The 17,752-nt window shown below is 43.6% G+C and overlaps 1 protein-coding gene across 4 annotated transcripts in view; it reads right to left on the reverse strand.

Annotated features, from left to right (window-relative positions):
- LOC141166962 (potassium channel subfamily T member 2-like) overlaps positions 1 to 17,752 on the reverse strand; it is a 285,657-nt gene that overhangs the window by 39,507 nt on the left and 228,398 nt on the right. For all 4 annotated transcript variants that reach the window (XR_012251369.1, XM_073654202.1, XM_073654204.1 and 1 more), the window contains 5 exons: positions 14,383 to 14,618; positions 13,992 to 14,208; positions 12,892 to 12,997; positions 8,514 to 8,686; positions 5,059 to 5,130 (listed from right to left, as the gene is read on the reverse strand). Coding sequence is in view for 3 of the 4 variants with exons in the window: in XM_073654202.1 (XP_073510303.1) it covers positions 5,059 to 5,130; positions 8,514 to 8,686; positions 12,892 to 12,997; positions 13,992 to 14,208; positions 14,383 to 14,618 (804 nt within the window). In the remaining variant the exon portion in view is untranslated. The remainder of the gene's footprint in view (positions 1 to 5,058; positions 5,131 to 8,513; positions 8,687 to 12,891; positions 12,998 to 13,991; positions 14,209 to 14,382; positions 14,619 to 17,752) is intronic.

Genomic DNA, 17,752 nt, shown 5'->3' on the forward strand with positions numbered 1-17,752 from the left:
TGCTCATTCATGATTATCTTTTAGTGTAAATGAAACTTAAGAGAAAAATCTGATTATTAGGCAGTAAGAGAAAAATCTGATTAAAAAGGCAGTGAAGCTGACCATACACTTGCAATAGCTGACGGCTGATGGCTCATGTGACCGATAGATATCTCTTGTGACTTCCCCATACACTTCGGCTTGGCCAAAAGTTTATGTGCTTTCAAAGGGGAAAGCAGAAAAAGCCACTACTAAATGGCAATGGCAGCAGCTTATCTCCTGAATACAAAAGGGTCGAGTGTTAACATTCAATCTGCCCAATCCTTAATCCCCTGATATCAGCTGTCTGGGAGAGTTGGAAGGCCCCCATATACATTAGACTATTGAATGATCTCGCTGATATTGGTGTGTTTAGCCAACTTTAATCTATTGTGTATGGGGGTCTGATTAAAAAAATGGTAAGAGAAAAATCTGATTAATAGGGTGGTTAGAAAAAAACTGATTAGAAAGGCAATAAAAGGGAAATCTGATTAATAAGTCAGTAAGAAAAATCTGATTAATACGGCAATGAAGAAAAATCTGATTAATACGGCAGTGGAGAAAAATCTGATTCATAAGGCAGCAGAGATAAACCTGGTTTATGTACAGTTATTACCATAGGCGGATTATAATGAGGGCAATGTGGGCTACTGCCCGGGGCCCTGAGGCTCCAGGGGGCCCATGAATTGCTCCTATTATAATGTGCATTTTTTTCGGTCACCGCCGCGCTGGCCGAAGGTTTAGATGATCACCGCTGCGGGCCCGCAGCTGTAGGCAGTTTGAATCATACTGTGTCGCCCCGCCCTGCTAGTGTCACATGACGCTCCCATCTGACCGCCGCGGCTGTAGATTCACCAGCACGGGCGTACAGTTTAAATGCTGTTGGTACCGCCCTGCCTGATGTCATGTGGCAGGGCAGTCCCAACATCATTTAAATTTCCCGCCAGCGTTAGTGCATATACAGGGCTGCGTGATGCAGCCAGCGTGTCTGTGAGTGGCTGCTTTGAACTTTGGGACCGCCCTGCTACATGACATCAAGCAGGGTGGTCCCAAAGTTCAAAGCAGCCACTCACACGCTGCATTACGCAGCCGCTCCCATCCGGCCAGCTGCAGATCCACCGGGGCCGGCAGTTTGAATGATGCTGGGACCGCCCTGCCACATGACGTCAGGCAGGGCCCAGCATACACAGGAGCGCGGCATACAGGCAGTCAGTGGCGGGGGGCCCCCGGACCGCTATCCCCAGCAGCGGCGCACGGCCGCTCCTTCTTCTTCGACCGGGCCAGCACTGCAGCAGCAGTTAACTTCCCTGTGCTGGCCCAGCCGCGTCACAGCTAGGAGACACGGCCCTGTGCACTGCTGCAGCCTACATCGGAGAGGAGCAGGAGGACTGGAGCGGAGAGGAGCAGGAGGACTGGAGCCGTGCCGGGGGATGGTGAGTGTGTGAAAGTGAGAGTGAGTGTGTGTGTGTGTGATTGAGTGAGTGTTTGTGTGTGTGTGTGTGTGTGGAGGCAGACATAATTGTGTGATGTCTGTTTATATGTATTTTTGTGTTTCAAATGTGTTTATGCGTGTATGTCTGTATATGTTTGTGTGTGTGCGTGACTGCGTGCAGCCTCCTGCTGAGTATAGATGGCGGCCTCCTGCTGTCTCTGGGGGGGGCGCCGTGCGGCCTCCCGCTGTGTATAGATGGCGCCGTGAGGCCTCCCGCTGTGTATAGATGGAGCCGTGCGGCCTCCCGCTGTGTATAGATGGCACCGTGCGGCCTCTCGCTGTGTATAGATGGCGCCGTGCGGCCTCCCGCTGAGTATAGATGGCTATGTGCGGCCTCCCGCTCTGTATAGATGGCTACGTGCGGCCTCCTGCTGTGTATAGATGGCTATGTGCGGCCTCCCGCTGTGTATAGATGGTGCCGTGGGGCCTCCCGCTGTGTATAGATGGTGGCGTGGGGCCTCCCGCTGTGTATAGATGGCGCCGTGCGGCCTCCCGCTGTGTATAGATGGCGCCGTACGGCCTCCTGCTGTGTATAGATGGCGCCGTGCGGCCTCCTGCTGTGTATAGATGGCTACGTGCGGCCCCCTGCTGTGTATAGATGGCACCGTGCGGCCTCCCGCTGTGTATAGATGACACCATGTGCTCCATATTGAGTCATACAATTAATCTAAGGCTATGTGCCCACGATGCAGAAATGCTCCGGATTTTTTTTGAGCGTTTCTGCATCTTCCTGGCAGAAAAAACGCATGCGGATTGTACATGCGGATTTCACATGCGTTTTTCCTGCCAGGGACATGTGGATGTGAAGCGTTCTTCACTTGCATTTCCACATGCGGGTTGACAAGCGCTTTCCAAGCGATTTTAGCATCACTTGGAAAGTGCTTGACAACTTGATCACACTATATAAATCCATGCAACCGGCATGGATTTATATAGTGTGACCGTAAAAGGATGGTAAAAAATAAAAAATATATACTTACCTTCTGATGGCCTGCCGACGTCAGCGGTCGCGTGACCCGTCACATGACTACAGTCATGGCCAAAAGTATTGAGAATGACACCAAAATTCTATTTTCACATGATCTGCTGGCCTCTGGTTTTTATTAGTGTTTGTCTGATGTTTATATCACATACAGAAATATAATTGCAATCATATTATGAGTACCAATAGGTTATATTGACAGTTAGAATGAGTTAATGCAGCAAGTCAATATTTGCAGTGTTGCCCCTTCTTCTTCAAGACCTCTGTAATTCTCCCTGGCATGATCTCAATCAACTTTTGGACCAAATCCTGACTGATAGCAGTCCATTCTTGCATAATCAATGCTTGCATTTTGCCAGAATTTGTTGGTTTTTGTTTGTCCACCCGTCTCTTGATGATTGACCACAAGTTCTCAATGGGATTAAGATCTGGGGAGTTTCCAGGCCATGGACCCAAAATCTCTATGTTTTGTTCCATGAGCCATTTTGTTATCACCTTTGCTTTATGGCAAGGTGCTCCATCATGCTGGAAAAGGCATTGTTGGGCGCCAAACTGCTCTTGGATGGTTGAGAGAAGTTGCTCTTGGAGGACATTCTGGTACCATTCTTTATTCATGGCTGTGTTTTTTGGCAAGACTGTGAGTGAGCCGATTCCCTTGGCTGAGAAGCAACCCCACACATGAATGGTTTCAGGATGCTTTACAGTTGGCATGAGACAAGACTGGTGGTAGCGCTCACCTCTTCTTCTCCGAATAAGCTGTTTTCCAGATGTCCCAAACAATCGAAAAGGGGATTCATCAGGGAAAATGACTTTGCCCCAGTCCTCAGCAGTCCACTCCCTGTACCTTTTGCAGAATATCAGTCGGTCCCTGATGTTTTTTCTGGAGAGAAGTGGCTTCTTTGCTGCCCTCCTTGAAACCAGCCCTTGCTCAAAGAGTCTCCGCCTCACAGTGCGTGCAGAAGCACTCACACCAGCCTGCTGCCATTCCTGAGCAAGCTCGGCACTGCTGGTAGTCCGATCCCGCAGCTGAAACAGTTTTAAGATACGGTCCTGGCGCTTGCTGGTCTTTCTTGGGCGCCCTGGAGCCTTTTTGACAACAATGGAAGCTCTCTCCTTGAAGTTCTTGATGATGCGATAGATTGTTGACTGAGGTGCAATCTTTGTAGCTGCGATACTCTTCCCTGTTAGGCCATTTTTGTGCAGTGCAATGATGGCTGCACGTGTTTCTTTAGTGATAACCATGGTTAACTGAAGAGAAACAATGATACCAAGAACCAGCCTCCTTTTAAAGTGTCCAGTGATGTCATTCTTACTTAATCATGACTGATTGATCGCCAGCCCTGTCCTCATCAACACCCACACCTGTGTTAATGGATCAATCACTAAAACGATGTTAGCTGCTCCTTTTAAGGCAGGACTGCAATGATGTTGAAATGTGTTTTTGGGGTTAAAGTTCATTTTCTGGGCAAATATTGACTTTGCAAGTACAGTAATTGCTGTTAAGCTGATCACTCTTTGACATTCAGGAGTATATGCAAATTGCCATTACAAAAAATGAAGCAGTAAACTTTGGAACTTTGGAAAAATTACTATTTGTCTCATTCTCAATACTTTTGGCCATGACTGTACATGACATCACGACAGGTCCTTTTCAGACCATCGTGAGCTGCCGGCAAGCAACAACGCATCGGATAAAGACACTGGGGGCCATCAGAAGGTAAGTATAATATTTATTTTTTATTTTATTCTTTTTTTACAGGTTCTATGGTACCCGGGTGCGGAGGAGAGTCTCCTCTTCTCCAAACCCGGGTACCATCTGCACATTGAAACGCATGGATTCTGCATGTACAGATGCAGTGATGCGGATGTCATGCGGTCCAATGCAAGTCAATGGCGGCGCTTCTGGAAAATAATTGGTAGTGCTGTGGATTTTTCCGCAATGATAATCCGCAGCGGAATTTCCGCAGCATGTGCACAACACATGCGGATTATCATTGGGGAACATAGCAGACCTTCTACCATGCGTTTTTTAAGTGTTTCTGCAGCGGAAATGCCGCTGCGGAAACGCTTAAAAAACGCATAGTGGGCACACAGCCTAAAAAAAATTATTATAATTAATATTGTGCCAAATTAATTTCACGTGAACTATCACATGATCTATCACAGGGGATCATGTGACATGTGATACATCAGGTGTGTGTGGGGGGGGCCCGCGCCTTCTAAACTGCCCGGGACCCTTGCTACTCTTAATCCACCCCTGGTTATTACTTCCTGACTTTTCTCTGTCCGCATTTCCTTTATGGGATTGTGAAAGGATAAGACACAAATATCTACACATTAGTTTGACTGCGGAGATCCCCATGAGGAGGGAAACCTAAGTAGATGTGTCAGGATTAACTGAGCTTCATTAATCAATGAAAATCTGAGCTGCAATACCATACACAACCTGTGGACATGTGTGGTGCTGTTTTTGGTAAAAAGCATTATTTTAAAGGTTCGGCAGAAATGCAGATGTGCAGGGTGCAATACAATAAATAACTTTGATATCTTTCTCATTATTACTCACTTGTCAATGGATCCCACCATGTAATAGACAAGAGGGAACCAGCAGATCGCTTCAAGAAACTGTGTGTCCGGCCTGAAGGATAAGGGGGATAAAATTGTAAAAACTTTTACGCACCATTTACATTGAGAAATATATACAGTATATATGTTTAGGATAACAACAGAAATCATAGAATTAGTAGATCTGTTGATTGCAGGTTACAAAGCAGTTAGTAGACCTTTAACTGTTCTATGAATATGGAGGGGCACAAAGAAAAACCTCTATTGGGAAAAGACCCTCGTTCTACACAGCGTTCAGTACAGTTCAAGTATGTATGACTGAAGCGATTTAATATTTCAGGATGCCATCCCCTGCCCACCCACTATGTACCGCTATGATGCAGTACCCTGCCCATCCTCTAGGTGAAGGTATGATGCAGTACTCTGCCCATCCTCTAGGTGAAGGTATGATGCAGTACCCTGCCCACCCACTATGTACCGCTATGATGCAGTACTCTGCCCATCCTCTAGGTGAAGGTATGATGCAGTACCTTGCCCATCCTCTAGGTGAAGGTATGATGCAGTACACTGCCCATCCACTAGGTGAATTCATAATGCAGTACCCTGCCCATCCACTAGGTGAATTCATAATACTATCCCCTGTCCATGCCCTAGATAAAGCTATAATGGCATCCTCTGCCCATCCACTAGGTGAAACTATGATGCAGTCCCCTGCCCATCCACTAGGTGAAGCTGTAATGCAGTTCCCAGCCTATCCACTGGGTGGAGCTATGATGCAGCCCCTTGCCCATCCACTAGGTGAAGCTATGATGCAGTCCCCTGCCCATCCACTCGGTGAAGCTGTAATGCAGTTCCCAGCCTATCCACTGGGGGGAGCTATGATGCAGCCCCTTGCCCATCCACTAGGTGAAGCTATGATGCAGTCCCCTGCCCATCCATTAGGTGAAGCTGTAATGCAGTTCCCAGCCTATCCACTGGGTGGAGCTAAGATGCAGTCCCTTGCCCATCCACTAGGTGACGCTATGATGCAGTCCCCTGCCCATCCACTAGGTGAAGCTATAATGCAGTTCCCAGCCTATCCACTGGGTGGAGCTATGATGCAATCCCCTGCTCATCCACTAGGTAAAGCTATAATGCAGTTCCCAGTCTATCCACTAGGTGGAGCTATGATGCAGTGCCCTGCACATCTTCTCAAGGAAAGGTAGGACAATTATAAAAAAGAAAAGAAGGGTGTAGGCAATAGAAATATAAGTAGGTAGAACATAAATGCAATAGTCAGTCCCTATTCCACCCTATCCGAGCCTTCTTGACCGTGAAGGTTTGCATCCTACATATAAGCAATATGGAGCCCCCCGTTCAACGTAGCGGACCCTAACTGCAGACCCTAGTGTGACACATCTCTTAAAATAGAGAAAACACCAGCAAATATCAACAACCAAGTACTTGGACATATCCAACAGATGTCATCTGAACAAGCAAAGAGTAACTAAAAAATGAAAAGTAAATTCCCCAAAAAGAAAAATAAATAACGTTATCAGGGGAAAAGAAGAAGAAGAAAGCTGGAGGGCGCTGAGAAGGAGCCGCAGACAATGAGTGGGATGCAGCGAGTGTTCTTGCTGCCAATCTTACATCGACAGAAGCGGGGTCTTTAATCCTTACACCATTATTATCCTATAGACCATCTTTTACACTTCAGCAAATACTAAGGGATCCGTTTGACCCCGCACAATCTCAGTGATTTATCTGTAACCTTTATACGCGGTGCCTTGGTGTACACTTTTTTTCTATCTATACCTTGCATGATTTTCTTAATTTTAATGCATATCTTTTAGAGGGTTTATTTAGCTTTGTCTGGTTACACCTTGGCCCCTTACTACTTTATTTGGTTTTCTTATATACAGTGGGGGAAATAATTATTTGATCCCTTGCTGTTTTTGCAAGTTTGCCCACTGACAAAGACTTGAACAGTCTATAATTTAAGGGTAGGATAATTTTAACATTGAGAGATAGAATATCCAAAAAAAATCAAGAAAATCTCATTGTATAAATTAGATAATTTTATTTGCATTTTGCAGTGAGAAATAAGTATTTGATCCCCCTACAAACCATTATAAGTTCTGACTCCAACAGACCAGTTAGACGCTCCTAATCAACTCAGTCAGACTCTAACCTCTACAACATGGGCAAGACCAAAGAGCTTTCTAAGGATGTCAGGGACATGATTATAGACCTGCACAAAGCTGGAATGGGCTACAAAACCGTAAGTAAGATGCTGGGTGAGAAGGAGACAACTGTTGGTGCAATAGTAAGAAAATGGAAGAAATACAAAATGACTGTAATCGACATCGATCTGGGGCACCAAGCAAAATTTCACCTCGTGGGGTATCCTTGATCATGAGGAAGGTGAGAGATCAGCCTAAAACTACACGGGGAGAACTTGTTAATGATCTCAAGGACCATTGGTAACACATTACGCCTTAAAGGTTTAAAATCCTGCAGTGCCCACAAGGTCCCCCTGCTCAAGAAGGCACATGTGCAGGCCTGTCTGAAGTTTGCCAGTGAACACCTGGATGATTCTGTGAATTATTGGGAGAAGGTGCTGGGGTCAGATGAGACAAAAATTGAGCTCTTTGGCATTAACTCAACTCGGCGTGTTTGGCGGAAGAAGAAGGATGAGTACAACCCTAAAAACATCGTCCCAACCATGAAGCATGGTGGGGGAAACATACATTGGGGGTGCTTTTCTGCAAAGGGGACATGACGACTGCACCGAACTGAAGGGAAGATGGATGGGGTCATGTATCGTGAGATTTTGGCCAACAATCTCCTTCCCTCAGTAAGAGCATTGAACATGGGTCGCGGCTGGGTCTTCCAGCAAGACAATGACCCAAAACATACAGCCAGGGCAGCTAAGTAGTGGCTCAAAAAGAAGCACAGTAAGGTCATGGAGTGGCCTAGCCAGTCTCCAGAGCTTAATCTCATATAAAACTTATGGAGGGAGTTGAAGCTCCGAGTTGCCAAGCGACAGCCTCAAAATCTTAATGATTTAGAGATGATCTGCAAAGAGGAGTGGACCAAAATTCCTCCTGACATGTGCACAACCCTCATCATCAACTACAAAAAATGTCTGACTGCTGTGCTTGCCAACAAGGGTTTTGCCACCAAGTATTAAGTGTTGTTTGCCAGAGGGATCAAATACTTATTTCTCACTGCAAAATGCAAATACATTTATCTAATTTATACAATGTGATTTTCTTGATTTTTTGGGGATATTCTATCTCTCAATGTTAAAATTAACCTACCCTTAAAATTATAGACTGTTCATGTCTTTGTCAGTGGGCAAACTTACAAAAACAGCAAGGGATCAAATACTTATTTCCCCCACTGTACACTTTAAAAACTCCCATCATGATCCGCTCTATAATTCCCCCATAGATGTCACAGGTTGATCCTCACGGGTTCTCCAGGAGGAGGATGATGGGACTCAGCTCCTTCTTGGCTCTGTAATATGCTCTCAGAGGAACTATGAAGTTATACAGCCCGTTGCCTGCTCTTTCCGCTGACACAATCACCAGGGCGTTCCTGAAGCCGTATGCCCTCGCGTCTTCATAGGGAAAATGGTGGCAGCTCTATAAAGGGTTAAGAAGATTGGAGTGAAAAAACAAGGGAAGGTATCATAGCACATAAACTAAAAGATGACCCCTGGGAACAACCTGAATATGGATCTGTAAAACTTTTCACTTTGAATGTCAGTATACTGTGGGCATTTTAAGATTTATTTTACTGCTGGAGACTAGAGAGGCAGGATTGCACGATGGATAACACCAGACGAGGAAGTCAATATAAAGAAAAAAGACTTTGAGTGGGTTCAGTTTTAACCCACTTTAAATTTTAGATTATTGTGGGCAGTATAAGATTTATTGTACTGCTGGAGACTAGAGAGGCAGGATTACACAATGGATGACACTAGACATGGGAGTGTATATAAACACGGAAGCCTTTGCATGTGACTCCTTAGGCCATTTCTTCATTTTGAGTGGCATTTAAGATCATCTTCTTAGAGAGGGTACAGTTTCATTCCACTTTGAATGTCAGTATTGTTTGGACAGTATAAGATCTATTGTACTGCTGGAGACTAGAGAGGCAGGATTACACCATGGATAACACCAGACACAGGAGTTGGTATAAAGACAGAGAACTTTGAGTGCATATAGCTTTATCCCAATTTGAATCTTAGTTTAGTGAGGGCCGTATAAGATTTATTGTACTGCTGGAGACTAGAAAGGCAGGAATATACAATGGATAACACCAGACAGGGGATATAAACACAGAAGCCTTTGCATGTGTCTCCTTAGGTCATTTTTTTATTTTGAGTGGCATTTAACATCATCTTCCTAGAGAGGGTACAGTTTTATTCCACTTTGAATGTCAGTATTGTTTGGGCAGTATAAGATCTATTGTACTGCTGAAGACTAGATATACAGGATTACACCATAGATAACACCAGATGGGCTAGAAGGTATAAAAACGGAAATTTTTGCATTCATCTCCTTAGGCTACTTCTTAATTTTGGCTGGTATTTAAAGTCATCATCCTAGAGATGGTACAGGTTCATTCTCATTAGTCCCCATGCATGACGCTGCCATAAAGATGCAAATTGCCTGGCATGCCAATGTGAGGAGGCTTTTAAGCCTTGCAATGCTCCTCTGGGAACTTAAATATGCAAATTGCTTTTTCAGAGAGGAAGAGGACAAGAATTCTAGTGCCACCTATTGGAAGTAGCAATTCTAAAAGTCAATATACACTCTTTAACGAGTCTTGCCACATGATTTAGGATAAAAGGCAAACCAGAACGTCAGTTTGAAGACACTGTTTCAGGTTGCTGGCCCTCATCAGTGCAAAGTGTGAGATCTGGTTTGGCTGGGTCAGAGGCGTCTTACTGGGATCCAAGGGGTAACGTTTCTACTTGTGGAGAGTGACATGCTAAGCACAGCATGCCAATGTAAGGAGACTTGTAAGCCTTGCAATGCTCCTCTGGGAACTTAAATGTGCAAATTGCCTCTTCAGAGAGGAACAGGACTAAAATTCTAGTGCCACCTATTGGAAGTAGCAATCTTAAAAGTCAATATTGACCCTTGGATCCTAGTCAGACACCTCTTACCCTGCCAAAGCAGATCTCTAGCTTTGCACTGATGAGGAGCATCACCCCGAAACATTGTATCTGAAAATTGAGATTCTGGTTAGGCTTTTATCGTAAGTCATCTTTCAAGGCTTGTTAAAGGGTCGATACTGACTTCTAGGATTGCTATTTTCAATAGGTGGCACTAGAGTTCTAGTTCTCTTCCCCTCTGAAAAGGCAATTTGCATATTTAAGTTCCCAGAGGAGCATTGCAAGGCTTAAAAGTCTCCTCACATTGGCATGCCGGGCTTGGCATGTCACTTTCCACAAGGAGAAACTTTAACCCTTGGATCGCTGCCATAAAGTGTACACCTCCTGCTGTTCTGCCTATTGCAGTAAATCATACACAATAAAGCACAGTAAAGCATACCTACCAAGCTCAAATTGATGTATACCTGAGCCCCATTCCACTCCAAAACTGCCCAGGAAAGCCCCTTTAATGTATATCAGTGTGAGCTCTTTCCCTCTAAGGTTAATTATTATAAACTAAAAGAAATTTGCCGATAGTAAAAATTTTGACTGGGTGACCCAGATATCAGGCCCAGTCCCTGTATAACGCATCCGCTGTGTTCATAACGGGATCAGAACTAGATATTAAAGGCCTTTGAAAGGTCTCTAGAGATAGATCACAGGGCGCCATCTTTTTCTATAAAGAGAATTACATTTTCGACTCCTAAGCAAAACCAGAGAGAAGGATCACACTGCGACCATCAGGAAACCAAGGATGAGGGCATCGACGTAGAAAAGGTCCACCACTGTCCTGAGCGAATACACAGACATGACACAGTGAGCTTTATATAATCCCCTTCTCACCGCCCCCAATTTGGGTTTTGCGCTTTTATTTTTATCTTCTCTTCTCTTAAGGGTCATACTTTTTATATTTCTCCGTTGACACAGCTGTACAAGAAGTCATTATTTTGTGGGACGAGTTATACTTTTAAACTTCTTCACCCCGAGGCCTATTTTCAATTTTTTCGTTTTTTTCCTCCCCCCTTCTTCCCAGAGCCATAACTTTCTTATTTTTCCGTCAATACGTCCATGTGAGGGCTTGTTTTGATGCAGGACGAGTTGTACTTTTGAACGAAACCATTGATTTTACCATATACTGTACTAAAAAACAAGAAAAAAAATTCCAAGTGCAGTGAAATTGCAAAAAAAAAAAAGTGCAATTCCACAATAGTTTTTTGGGTTTTATTATTTACCATGTTCACTATATGATAAAACTTTACCCGGCAATATGATTATTCAGGTCAGTACGAGTTCATAGATACCAAACATGTATAGGTTCTTTTTTTATTTAAGTGATCAAAAAAAAAAATTCCGAAGTTTGTATGAAAAAAAAGTTTTTGTTTGCTTTAATCGCCATTTTCCGAGATCTGTAGTGCCTCCATTTTTTGTGATCTGGGGCCGGGTGAGGGCTTATTTTTTGCGGCTTGATCTGACGTTTTTATTGATACCATTTTGGGGTAGATGCAATGTTTTTATCGTCTCTTATTGCATTTTATTGTAATGTCACGATGACCAAAAAAACGTAATTCTGGCGTTTTGATTTTTTTTTTCTCGTCGCGCCTTTTACTTGTCGGATTCATTTATTTTAGATTTTTATAGATCAAGAGTTTATGAAGGCAGCGATACCAATTATGTGTATGTTATTTTTTTTAATTGTTTTATTTTTAACGAGCCAAAAGGGGGGTTGTTTGAACTTTTTGTGTTTTTCAAATTTTTTTTTTAAAGTTTATTTTTTTTTTACTTTTTACTATCTTCAATAGTCCCCTTAGGACTTCAGCGATGCTATGTATAGCAAAAATCACGATCTCCTATGAACACCGGCAACGGACAGGCAGGACTTGTGACGCGCTTCTGGCCGGCCCGTGTTAAATGTTGCTGTCAGTGATTGACAGCAGCATTTAAGTGATTGACATCCGCGGGTGGATCTTGCAGCCACCCGTGGATGCTAGAGACACTTGATGGCTGATTAAAACATCCATCAAGTACGGGGAAAAATGCGGGCTCAGAGCTGGAGCCCGCATTAAAGGCAGGGACACGATCAAGGATGTAAATATGTGTCATCGATTGTGAAGGGGTTAAATGACACTTCATTTTTCAATACAACAATATACTGGAAAATGCAATTTTTCCATAGATTTTTTAGCTTTTGTTTTTATAGCGTTCATTGTGTCGCAACAGATGACCTGTCTATACGATTTTCCAGCTCTGTACGATTACGGCAATATCAATTTTCTATAGAAATTTTATTTTAATTAAAAAAAACTAAAATAAAAAAAGAATAATTTGTTTGGTATCGCCATTTTATGAGATCCGTAATTTTTCTATTTTTCTTTCTATAGAGCTGTGTGAGGGCCGGTTTTCTTTCCTGGTTACCTATAGATTGTATTGTACCATTTTGGGCCACAAATATTTTCAGCACTTTTTATTGTATTCTTTGGTCCTGGAGGTGCAGCACCTGCTAAGAGACAAATCTGACACTGGAATCTTTCCATCACTTTTTCCATATATTGCAATACCACAGTATTAGGAAGCTCAGGCTGCTGAATGTAGGAGAGACTGTAGTGTGAATGAAGAGACAATTAGTATTAGCACACAACTAGAACCATTGTGTGGTCGGCACTGACGGCAATCTAGCTTCAAGCATACCTTATCAAGCCGCAAGCAGCAATATGGACTCTTTTGCTGGAGGAGATGACACAAGGTGGGCGAGCTGCCAATGTAGGGAGTATTGGATGGATAACCCTTCACCCAGCTGAGGAGAAATAGGAGACAACGGCTTAAATATTGTATAAAATGCATATAGCCCCAAATGAATTTCACTTGTCTGTATATACAAGAATATAGTTACTATAATACCGTCACTATGTACAATAATACAACTAATATAATACTGCTCCTATGTACAAACATATAACTAATACTGCCTCTATGTACAAGAATATAACTACTATAATACTGCTCCTATGTACAAGAATATAACTACTATAATACTGCCTCCTATGTACAAGAATATAACTACTATAATACTGCTCCTATGTACAAGAATATAACAACTATAATACTGCTCCTATGTACAAGAATATAACAACTATAATACTGCCCCTATGTACAAGAATATAACTACTATAATACTGCCCCTATGTACAAGAATATAACTACTATAATACTGCCCCCTATGTACAAGAATATAACTACTATAATACTGCCCCCTATGTACAAGAATATAACTACTATAATACTGCTCCTATGTACAAGAATATAACTACTATAATACTGCCCCCTATGTACAAGAATATAACTACTATAATACTGCTCCTATGTACAAGAATATAACAACTATAATACTGCCCCTATGTACTAGAATATAACTACTATAATACTGCCCCTATGTACAAGAATATAACTACTATAATACTGCCCCCTATGTACAAGAATATAACTACTATAATACTGCCCCCTATGTACAAGACTATAACTACTATAATACTGCTCCTATTTACAAGAATATAACTACTATAATACTGCCCCCTATGTACAAGAATATAACTACAATAATACTGCCCCCTATGTACAAGAATATAACTACTATAATACTGCCCCTATGTACAAGAATATAACTACTATAACACTGCCCCTATGTACCAGAATATAACTGGTATACAATGCCTTCTTTTCTAAAGATGGTTAACTCTGATGTACAAAACTGAAATAATATGTCATATGTAGTGATCATTTGCATGGCATACTCATTGAATGAGCCCAATTCATCATCTGACTGACTGATTTCATCCTCGGACTGGTCACTCAGGAGGTCAAAAGTTGTGTTTGTTTCACCATCAATGAGGTCGGGCACAGGATCGATGCTGTGCTTCCTTCTATGGCTGGAGTCAGCGGGTGGGCTCAGCATATTACTATCTGTATTCTCTGGGCTTTTTGACCCCTGTAGATCAATTGCAACTGTACCTGGATGGAGATGAAAAAATGAAGCCTGGGTATACATAGAACTGTCCAAGTCCACTCTGTCCAAGCCACCATGACCAATGGCGCCCCCTTCAGTAGTTGTGACAGATGAAGTTCATCAAGTTTCATAAAATGTTGGTTGGTCCTGGATCTCCAATTTCCCTCTTGCCCACTTACCCATGCTGGCTATAATGCTGTGCACTGGGAGTCTGGTCAGGCCATGGTAGGCGGATTTAGGCACCCCTGATCTCTGCATGTTCTCATGATCCTTAAAGCTGAAGGCTGAGTTTTCCTCCTTAGATATGTTAATGTAGAAACAAGTATCGGATGACGACATTATATGGCTGGGCCCAGGATTTAGGAGAATGTTGGATTTATCTTCTCGGCAGACTCCAATGAGGCAAACACCGTACCTGAACATATCAATACAAGAAAGACACAAGGTCCATATGAGATAGTGAGACTCATTGGCGGCATTAGATGTTTCCATCACAGACAAAAGACATACTAAAAGGGTGGCATCCTTCCATAAAAGACTGATCCCATTCATCAACTCCAAATTTTGCGACTTTTGTCTTTTTCACGCCAGTTTCGCCAAAGTGGTCTAATTCATGACGAGCTATGGTGATCCTTAATAGTTTACTGTTCGTCACCTAAGTTACCGGCCACCGCTCATAGGTGGCCAGTCTCCTAGGCAAGGAGTGGAACGCTTACAATTTCTTTGCTATAGAACTTACAAGTGCTGTTCAGAAGCTGGCCGGATCAGTGCGCCGGCTTTAGAGCTTCTGAACTCCTCCAATGCTGCCGAGGCAAAGTTATCTTTGCTTGCACCATGGGAGCGCGTACAGTTCGGGCCCGCGACTGCACCCCGGCAAGAAGAATATCAGACGACTGGAAAGCAGTGTGCTCCTGAACAAAACAACAACCCCTTTTACAACTATATCCATATAGAAATTAGTCTAGTGCTCTTTATAAAATTGTGACATCTACAAGAGAAAAACAATGTCCCATATAAGAGCAATGTCACTCTGAACTTTTTAGCCACAGCATGCTCTCATGGTTAATGATAATAGGTTGAATTAAATGGGTCTGTTCACATTACTTACTCTCAGAAGGTAGCAATTTTCCTTGCAGAGACTCAGCTTGTAGGACGTTTTAGGGCAAAATGTAAGAGCTCTTCTCCAGAATGAAGAAAGCTCTCTCTAGTGCCACTTAAGCCAATGACAAACCCTTAAAGTATCGTAAAATATATATATATATATAAATAAATAAAAATACTAAAGGTATAATCCAAACCAGAGACACTCATCTGTGGACAGCTGTTTCTGAGTTGCTTCTCCTTGGCAGTACTATGAAGGTTCTCATTGGGCATTAAAGAAGCCATTTGTATAGCATCTTGAAAGGTTCTAATTCTCCTTGTTGTTAGTTGTTATGCACATGTCCCAGATCTGTACTCTGCTCCTTACACTCCAGTCCGCTGAACTTTCTTGTGCTCCACGTCAAGCTTTGAAAGTAGCCAGAGTGCTCCCATGTGTTCCTAGGCCTATATAAGGCCTCACAAGACACATACCTGTGTCTTGGTATTAAGATTTTCTAGTAAGACTTAAGTGCTTCTAAGACTCTGAGCTGCTTTATGCACCTTGACCTGCTCTGCTGCCTGTCCTTGGCCACCTGGATGTCTCCCACATTCCCGCTGCCTGTCCATAGTCTCCCATCTGCCTGCAGTTTCCATCATTCTTGTTGTCTTTCCGTGCTCTCCTGGACATCTCCAGCCTGTGGTTAACAGCATTCCTACTGCCTGTCCATGGTCTCCTTGATGTCTCCCACCTGCCAGCGGTTTCCACCATTTCTGTTGTCTGTCCATGGTCTCCTTGACGTCTCCCGCCTGCCTGCGGTTTCCACCATTTCTGTTATCTGTCCATGGTCTCCTGGATGTCTCCTGCCTGCTTGCGGTTTCCAGTATTCCCACTGCCTGTCCAGTGTCTCCGGGACGTTTTCCGCTTGCCTGTGGTTTTCAGCATCCCAGCTGCCTGACCGTGGTCCCCTGGACGTCTCTTGTCGACCTGCGGTCTCCAGTCACTCAGCTGTCCGAGTCCTGCATGCCTCACCCATCTGCTGCACCAATGCCCATGTACCCACCCGGACCTTGGGTTTGGAGGATCCACCTCACCTGGTGTGCCTAATACTAGTAGAAGGCAAAGTGCTCTCTGCAAATTCGTATGCAAAATGGCTTTAATCAAGATTGAGTTTCTCCAGTTTGGCTTATAACTTAAGTTGTACTTCAAGACTGCTTCAAGGGTGAGACACTGATTTAGGGGGAGCCTGAAACTTTTTGACTACTGTCCTCCTCCTACCTCCTAGACTTGAACTCTGCAATCCTTTACTGTATTGGTTCTGATTTTGTCATTGCCCGTCTCTCTGATTCTGATCCGACTAGGACTCATTCCTTCTTCAACTCGCTCCACCGGCCAGCACCTTTGCGGATGCAAACCAGTCCCTCAAGTGGAGGTGAGATATTTGTGAAAGGGAAAATACTGAGGAACCCTTGAGAGCTGGTAGTGGAGTGGCCAGTACCAAGTCAGTAGTTTGTCGCTTATGTGAGTTGATGGATTTCCTACAAATCTGCCTCGCTGTTAACAGCCATTACAGCTAGCCACTCGATAAGTCAATGTCCGATGCTTTGCCGAGCCTTGCATCATGGCCATCTACAGGCAGCTGTTGCAGCGTAGTTGCGCCTCATCAATGTAGAGCAAAGTCTGACTGCTTGAGTAAAATGACCTTTATTCAGTTCAGACCCTCTGAAACAACTGTCCGTAGATGATATCTCTGGTCATGTTGGAAGGCCCAACAATGACATTTACGTTCTCCTTAACCTTTATGGCAGAGCGGCCCGGCGGAAGCCTCTCCTCAGTGCAAGACATATGAAAGCCCGCATAGAGTTTGCTCAAAAACACATGAAGGACTCCCAGACTATGAGAAATAAGATTCTCTGGTCTGATGAGACGAAGATAGAACTTTTTGGTGATAATTCTAAGCGATATGTGTGGAGAAAACCAGGCACTGCTCATCACCTGCCCAATACAATCCCAACATTGAAACATGGTGGCGGCAGAATCATGCTATGGGGGTGTTTTTCAGCTGCAGGGACAGGACGACTGGTTGCAATTGAAGGAAACATGAATGCGGCCAAGTACAGAGATATCCTGGATGAAAACCTCTTCAAGAGTGCTCTGGACCTCAGACTTGGCCGAAGGTTCACCTTACAATAAGACAATGACCCTAAGCAAACAGCTAAAATTAAAAAGGAGTGGCTTGAGGACAACTCTGTGACCATTCTTGACTGGCCCAGTCAGAGCCCTGACCTAAACCCAATTGAGAATCTCTGGAGAGACCTGAAAATGGCTGTCCACCAACGTTCACCATCCAACCTGACGGAACTGGAGAGGATCTGCAAGGAAGAATGGCAGAGGATCCCCAAATCCAGGTGTGAAAAACTTGTTGCATCATTCCCAAGAAGACTCATGTCTGTACTAGCTCAAAAGGGGGC

The sequence above is a fragment of the Phyllobates terribilis genome, unplaced genomic scaffold (assembly GCF_046119375.1).
Source record: "Phyllobates terribilis strain yellow unplaced genomic scaffold, ASM4611937v1 Scaffold_11__3_contigs__length_659146591, whole genome shotgun sequence".
Taxonomy (NCBI): domain Eukaryota; kingdom Metazoa; phylum Chordata; class Amphibia; order Anura; family Dendrobatidae; genus Phyllobates; species Phyllobates terribilis.